This window comes from Lytechinus variegatus, chromosome 1 (genome assembly GCF_018143015.1).
Source record: "Lytechinus variegatus isolate NC3 chromosome 1, Lvar_3.0, whole genome shotgun sequence".
Lineage (NCBI taxonomy): Eukaryota > Metazoa > Echinodermata > Echinoidea > Temnopleuroida > Toxopneustidae > Lytechinus > Lytechinus variegatus.
The window spans coordinates 95,638,692-95,647,360 of NC_054740.1; the positions used below are offsets into that span (position 1 = coordinate 95,638,692).

The window sequence follows — 8,669 nt, forward strand, 5'->3', positions numbered from 1 at the left end:
GAGAACATAACAGATAGAAAAGTAAATCAACAGTGAAATTTGATTTGACAATGCTTCATCATTAGTGCAGCAGTCTATAAATGAGTAAATATTTGATAATTACAATGCTGTTGATGGCTAAATGCTTTTTTTGTAGACAGCGTACCTCAGACATCTCTGAATTGAAGTCTGAAATTTCCTCAAATCAAAAGGCCAAATATAGAATGTGGTAACAACAATCATGAGGATGTGGTAACAGTGGAAATGGACAAACTACAACCAATGTAGAAAGATCCCCAAAACGGATCAGAAACACACTTATTCTACAGTTCTGTATTCTTGCCAAATCTAAAGTGTCTTCTCTTCATATTTTACCAGTATGTGTGAAATCTTTGAATACTGAAACATTTACCTTTGAATCTGGACACCTCCCCTGATTGTGTCTTTGGTAGCTCCTTGAGACAGGCACTGGTTGTCAAGGCAACAGAGATGCCACAACCTCCTAGTAGGAAACCAATCTGTTGACTACCAGCATCCTAGGAGAGATAGACACAGGCCAAGGAGTGAGAAAACAACACAAGAAATTTTATTCATGGATGGCCCAAATTCACAAAGATTGAAATCACAATTCATGCAGATACCAGGCATCAATTATACTTGATTGACCAAGTAAGGGTCCAATAGTGAATGTGTGTATTTGTCACAGAGAACTTTATTTGTGTTTGTTGTGCATGAAACCATAGTTTATTTTAAAAGTGATTTAGATCAATAACCAAGGGGCTCATTTAAACAAAGAGTGGATTCATTCCAATGATTTTGAGGTGATCCAAAATAATTTATAATGATCATAATAATAGTTACATTTATATAGAGCTTACTACATTCTGTTTCTAAGTGCTTTTAACATGAAAGATATTTACTCTATATACTTACTCCCTCAGCATATTTTATAACTCGTTAAAAATATACTATACATCTTAGAGGTAGATAATATCCTTACTTGTAGGTACCTACCTTTTTAGTGACTGGTACATCTATTGCAACTGGTACGATACCTGCAAAGAGACAGCCATAAAATGCACAAACGTACGCTGCTGGGTCTGAGTTGGGATATACAAGCGCCACCTAAAACAAAGAAAAGAAAAATATGGATGAATATTCAGAGAAAAATTGATAATTCAAAAGAACATTTTAATTTTGTTTCGCGGCAGAAACTGGAAATAATTCTTAAATGCACTTGTTATGCTCACTCAACAACAGCAATGTTTGTGAAGAAAGTAACTTATCAACCTACATTTTGTGCATTATAATTGAATGCCTGAATATTAAGCTTTTTCGGTATTGATATTTTCAATACCGGTATTACTAATAGCTTCAATACCGGTATACCGACTAATACCGAGTAAATTCCCAATTTATTGTGCAAACAGTGTCCAATGTTTATTTAGCCCTGATATGGCCTCGGATAAAGAGGGGATGCTTGTGGTCAGCTGAGGAATGCTCAGCATGGTCCGTTCTCATTGACAAAAACTTTCTCTTTCTTTACCAAAAGTTATACGATCATGCTCTCTCCCCAACGAGAGCTATGAATTACCTGTGCATGGGTGCAAATTATCTCAGCAAGCACATGGTACGAAATCAATAAGTCAAGTTGCCAAATGCTACACCGCACAAACTCACTGCTACTTACTTTGCTAAACGTGTGTACATGCCCTAACTTCCAAGCACCAAAATTCCCTGCTAAAACTGTCAAGGATATATGCGTGATTTTCCCTTCACCGATCTGGCCCCACTCATTCACATTCAGATTCGCCCCTTTTGTTTACCACTCACATCAACACGTGTTCGTCGAAGGTTCAAAGTTTGTTGACCTCAAATTTTGACGTCTCGTACATAACTTTTCTTATAAATGTCCATTGTGTTGAACCCCCCCCCCTCTTGTGAATCTCCACGTTGTCTAAAAGTAACCCCCCCCCTAAACTTCTTATCCCCCAGCTGCCTCTTCCTCACTCATTTTTTCTTGCTTTTGTTTTTCTTCATCTCCCCAGCCCCTTAATTCTTCACTCTCTCTTTCCCATCGGCCCATTCTCTCCCCGTCACCACCCCTCTCTTACCACGAACAATCAACATCCTCCTCTTCTCCGAATCTCAATCTTCCCCTCTTTTTTGTCAATTCCATCTTTCACACATGCCAAATTTTAGTTGATCAACATCTTATCACGCCACGAGACCATCATACAATCAATCCAATAGTTTATTTTATTTTATTCATGACCGCACATGCACAAAACGGATACAACACCCATCACAAATCACACAAATATTCTCAGCCACTTTCTTCCATTTACGATCACTTCACAGATCAAAATAAACAGAGGGATGGCGTAACATTTTTTTCCTGTTAATGTTATCAACATTTTCTGTCTTTTTTTATTTTCATATTTAATTCATTTATTCATTAATGTATTATTTTTTTTCTTTATGTATCTATTTTTTTTTTGGGGGGGGGTCAGACGATTTTTGTAGCAGGCTTATAGTATAAAAGTAAACTTGTCATAATTGAAACAAGTCAAGAGCAGTCCAGAAAAAAACATTGCATAAAGAAAAAAAGTGTTAATCCCTGTGGTTTGTCAATGCACAGCATCCCCCCCCCAAAAAAAACAAAAAAACTCAGTGGTCATTCCCATTGATACAAGTTAAGAGCAGTCCGAGAAAAAAAAAACTTGCATAAAGAAAAAAAACAATTGTTAATCCCTGTGGTTTGTCTGTCAACGCCCCAAGCCAAGGTTGATAGTTTGTCGAAGCCCACAATACACCACGTGGTCAAAAGGCAGGCTAGGGAGTGGGTCAAAAGGCAGGCTAGGGAGTGGGTCAAAAGGCAGGCTAGGGAGTGTTTCAAAAAGAGTTTTGTCAGTGATTTTGTTTGTGTAGAGGGATGTTACAAGCTAGCAAACCCTCGCATGTGATTGGCGGAAAGCAATCTGTTGTTGAAACCACTGAAAAAAACTCTTCATGAAATGCTCTCGGTCGACTTCGTTGTTTACTGTAGCTGTGTACACGAGTGCATGGAGCTGAGCCGACATGCACCCCAGTATCAGTAGCGGTGGGGCCGAGGCCTTATGCAGCGGCTAGCGGAGCTCAGACAGTAGTTAAGGGGCGATGTATTCATTTCGAGGTTAGATTATTGGATTCTGATTTCATTAAATACGTTGAGAGAGCCAAAGAACTTATTGTTTTGACTTAATTTTACTGTAAAAATACCCATAAACGACAATACAGAAGAAAATACCGGTATGATATTTTCAACTTTTGGTATGATGGTATTTCGGTATTGAAATATCAACGGCGGTATCCATACCGGTATGACTTTCATACCGAACGGTATTACTAATACCGGTATATCGAAAAAGCTTACTGAATATCACTCAATATCATTTGCCTTTGGCTAGTGCAATTACCATTCTACCTCATTTGAAGCAACTCTGGATACTCAAATTTGTTTTCTACTCTTTCCACTTTTTACATGATCTTCATTCATTTTGTGTAACTTTGATAGATTTTGATATGCAGGTTACAAAAACAAAATACATAATTGATGAATCAATAGTGTATACATGTAGTTTCAAGCCAACATCTAAGAATCTTTTTTAAGAAGGTAGAACTTACTCTGTCCCCTGATTTCAGTATGGGTTCTTTTCCGCCTAGTTTATTCAGCAAGAAATAAGCAATTTTGTTTGCTCGGCTGAGAAGTTTTCCTGTGGATAAGAAAATTGAAAAATTCAGAGAGGGGAAAAAATAAAAGAGAATGATTGATAATCACAAGCATTTATTCTTATGTAATATCAAAATATGGCGATGGAAGTATTACCCATTCCCAACCCTTTCCCCCACCAATCTATTCTAATCAAGTAGCTAATCATCAGTGTATTTGTTTACTTATCAATCACTCGCATGATTATTCAAAACTGCTTAAAGGACAAGTCCACCCCAACAAAAACTTGATTTGAATAAAAAGATAAAAATTCAACAAGTATAAAACTGAAAATTTCATCAAAATCGGATGTAAAATAAGAAAGTTATGACATTTTGAAGTTTCGCTTAATTTTACAAAGCAGTTATATGCGAATCTCGGTCAGTATGCAAATGAGGGAACTGATGACATCACTCACTCACTATTTCTTTTGTATTTTAATATATGAAATATGAAATATTTTAATTTTCTTCTCATTGTCATGTGAAATGAAGTTTCATTCCTCCCTGAACACGTGGAATTCCATTATTTTAACAATTTGTGCTTCAGGCAAGGAGGTCCTAATCATCGAATTCGTAATAATTGAAATATTGTAGAATTCAAACAATAAAAAACAAAAGAAATAGTGAGTGACATCATCGACTCTCTCATTTGGATGAAACTGGCTCGTTCATATAATTATTTAATTAAAAATAAGCGAAACTTTAAAATGTCATAACTTTCTTATTTTACATCCGATTTTGATGAAATTTTCAGCATTGTGCTAGTCTGATTTTTCTCCATTGATTCAAATCAACATTTTTGTAAGGTGGACTTGACCTTTAATAAGATACTTGAATAATCAAGAGATCATAAATATGAAGTGTAAACTAAGGGGTTATATAAAAGTATATTTTTCAATTAAATATGTGCATTTGAAGATGAAAAACATTCCAATATAAAATAAAGATGTGGTAGAATACAGTAGTTCTCTAGTAATACACTTACAAATCATGGGAAAAATTTTATAACTTTTTCATTTGAACAGAGCACTACAAATAACACATTCTGCAAATTTTATCATTACAGTGCATTCAGTTCTTCACCTAACAATCAAAACAAATAAATCAGATTATCCTAGATAATTACATGTGGCTTACCATATGTGAGCTGGAAATGTATTTTGCCATTGGCATCTAGTGATGAGATGACAGGAACCTTGGGGGTTGCAGTGCCGTATCTCTGGACTGCCGCCTCTAAATTCCTGGGTAAGCCTGTCGGTACCTGCATCAAGGATGAAGTTAATGAAAGATGATAGATTCAGATGAGGGCAAATAATTGTGTTTATAGATAGGTGATGAATGGTGAGAAAGATTGGTGGAGTGTTATTGTGTAGATGAATTAGGATTCCCAAATATTATTTTAGATCTACTTTATGCATGTGTGTAAAAGTTAGTCTAAAAAATGTATCATTTCAGGGTTAATGAATACCCAATCAATTATTTTTTTAAGGCGGAAACAGTAAATTTTTATTGTCACCATCATTTTTGCCATTTCCAGGTATCACCACCATATCACGATCAGGACTTTAATAATTGTTTTTATCATGATTAGGAATTTAATAATTGTTGTCATAGTTGCCATTATAATCTTTATAATCATCACGACCTTCATGACCACCATCATCACCATCATCATCATCATCGTTGTTATTGTCATCATTGTCATCACCACCAACACCGCCTGCACCCCATCACTGTTTGCATATGTACAGCTATGCTTATCATCTACTAATTGCAATGTTATTTCCACTTACATTTAGCTGTTCTCCGATGGCAGGTGTGATTGTATTACCCTCAGGCTGGGGTGCGTTGGGGTCCATTTCGCTTGCAGCTGATGAAGGATAAAAAGCACAAAAATATAATCTTAAATTTTTGTTCAAGGTTGCTGATGTCCTCATTATCCCCATTTTTACTTTACAAATATGTCCTTGTCACACAGGTGATGGCCCAGTCCAAGTACATAACAATCACCATGCAGAATAGAATAGAGAAAAAAAAATGTTTACCTTCTAATTCTTCTTCTTCATCTTGGAAGAATTCTTGTAGTGGTTTTCTCTTAGGTCTCTTCAGTGTGTTTAGAAGCTGCTGAATCTTGGCAGACACCTTACTGTTCACCATCGACCCTGTAGAGGATGAGAAAAAAAAAAACATTGAATGAGAGAGGATATTGGGGAGGAAGGCAGCGTAAATGAAGATGGTTATGAAGTAATTGTTGCTGTTGTTGTAGAAATGGCACTATAACCTCTAAAGATCTTGTGTGCCAGGCACCTTGTAGTGAATAGGCACTTCTATTTGCTTTTCAACCAAGATTGATACTTTTTTGTTTTTAACAGTACTAGAAAAAAAGCATGTTCATTTCAATATCAATAGTTTGTTACACCATATCAAATATGCATGTAATACTCATTAAAATCAAACTAAAACCAGGACTATTCCATGCCATGTTTCACCACAAAAATATCTTGATATTTTTAAACAAGCACTTCCAGACTATCGAAAATATTATCTGTTGTCCATGAAACTTGATTTTAAAACTTTTATTCACTCTCATTTGAGTATATCAAACCCACAAAAAGATCAATATAACTGGTTACAATATGTACATCACAACATGTACATACATGGATGTGTACAAGGATCAGATATTGATGCATTGTATGAGTCACACTACCAAGCACACCTGGGACCATCAATGATAATTTATTGAATGCAGCCTACCCTACATGACAGGTATTCAAGAGATTTACAATTGTTTGGATGATTACCAGGCATAACCTACTGGTACATCACCTGAATATCATTGCATATGATCAACTATAACAAAAGGCAGATTCATATTCCGCTTTACAGTAAGTACTGTTGTATAACAGTGACAATGCATGTTGAATATTTGCTTAAATTCTCAACATCAGTCAATAAAAATACAAATAGCATTTCTCTCATATCACTTGTACTATAATTTTTTACTAATTAAAAGAATCTTACAATACCAGAATGACTCCATGTACATACATGTATATAAGGACACAAATGAATGAATCAAAATTAAAATCATTGAAAACTACTTTGTTTTATAATGATAATCCAAAGATGACATATTTGATTCTACATGCAGAGTATTCTGGGTTGATGAAACAGAACTAAAATATTGTCATACTGCATCTAATACGATTCTTGCTTTATCTTTAAATAAAAATTTAATACTACTAATAAAAAATATCTTAATCTTACCAAAGCTCAAAGACATGTAAGACACACCTTGCTATCTGTACTCCTCAATCAAGTATGAGCTGATATGTGAATTTATTGTTTATTCAACAATCATACTAATATGTAACCTTGAATGTGGTAAAATTGCCCTGTTCACATTTTCACTTGGTCATGCCAATTTGATCTATCAAACACTGGGATCATTCTATTTCTAACATCTAAATTGGAAAAATGTAGAAGGGCCTGTCAGGACCAGTCCACAAAATTATTCAAATTCCAAGTGAAAAAAAACAAGATGATTTACAGCATCCCATTAAAAGTGATTGCTTGGTGAACTACAGGTTTATCCTGAAAAGGATGGAAATAAAAGTTTGAAGCCAAAGATTACTTATAGGGATGTTCCGGGCTGAAAATATTGATATATAAATAGAGTAAAATTCACAGAGCAAAATGCAGATAATTTCCTCAAAATCTGAAAACAAATTGCAAAGTTATAAAATTTTACAGTTTAGCAATATGTGAGAAAAGTAATATGCATGTCATCATGAATATTCATTAGGTGGGCTGATGATGTCATATCCCCACTTTCCCCTTTCTCATGTTATTACATGAAATCATAATTGTTTCATTTTTTCATACATGTGTGAAGGATATGTCTCCCCTGTAATGAAATTAAAGTGCAGTGCATATCTAATCTAATGCAATTAATCAGTCATTATTCCAATATTTTTGGTTCTTGAAGGGAAAAAATTGAATTAACCTAATTTCATATAATAAAATACAAAAGAACAAGTAGGGACATGACATCATCGGTTTATCACTGAATATTTATGAAGACATGCCTAGAAATGTTTCACCGGAATATTGCAAATCTTTAAAATGCCATAACTTTGTTATTCCTTGTCTGATTTGATCAAATTTTCCATTCTTGTTTATCTGATTTTTCTTAATCTGTTCCAGTCATTATTTTCAGCCTGGAATACCTCTTTAAAACAAAGAAACAAAACAAAATATATTCTTACCACAAACACTAAAATTTTACAGTAATGGCAAAATCTTAATAGCAATATTAATCAATTATCCTTAAAAACAAAATAAGTTTCTTGGAAAGGCTAATTTTCTTGTTTATCAGTTTTAAGGTTTGTAATAGAATCCAGATGAGCTCGGTTCATTTTTATGTGAAAGGGGTATCTGAATAAATTCCTTCACCCAACAGCTCTTTCCTGCATGAGGCTTTTTACTAATCTTCAATAGATCCATAGACAATTATAGATGAATTCCACTGATTCTCTGGGCCTTGATTGCAGAAAATTCATTGTAATTTTAGAAACAAGTACAACAGAAAATTTCATTAATTGTCATCAATAATTGTTGAGAATCTGTAGTTCATAATATTATCTTTAAAATCATTATGGAGAATGATTTTATAAGACCAATGGTAGCCTATATCTGGGCAAAAACAGTATTTTGGGCTTTATGCAAATACCCACTAAAGTATATCAGAAAGGTGGAAAATTAGGATGCCGTGGTTAGCACTAAAATCACACCCCTTGTTTTTTCATCACATAAAAACTTGTGTTTTTTACTTGTTACTTTTGCTCTTTTTTGTGTGCCCACGGCAAGTGTCTCCTTGCCCCTCACTAGATATGCCACTAGGCGGTTTCAAACCGCCTCGATCACAAGAATCC

At 34.6% G+C, this 8,669-nt stretch overlaps 1 protein-coding gene across 5 annotated transcripts in view; it reads right to left on the reverse strand.

Annotated features, from left to right (window-relative positions):
* Nucleotides 1-8,669, reverse strand: part of LOC121429472 (disco-interacting protein 2 homolog C-like) — a 68,931-nt gene that overhangs the window by 21,407 nt on the left and 38,855 nt on the right. For all 5 annotated transcript variants that reach the window (XM_041626533.1, XM_041626495.1, XM_041626504.1 and 2 more), the window contains exons 6-11: nt 5,778-5,894; nt 5,526-5,602; nt 4,870-4,993; nt 3,646-3,734; nt 994-1,104; nt 392-515 (exon numbers count right to left, since the gene is read on the reverse strand). In XM_041626533.1, coding sequence (XP_041482467.1) covers nt 392-515; nt 994-1,104; nt 3,646-3,734; nt 4,870-4,993; nt 5,526-5,602; nt 5,778-5,894 — 642 coding nt within the window. The remainder of the gene's footprint in view (nt 1-391; nt 516-993; nt 1,105-3,645; nt 3,735-4,869; nt 4,994-5,525; nt 5,603-5,777; nt 5,895-8,669) is intronic.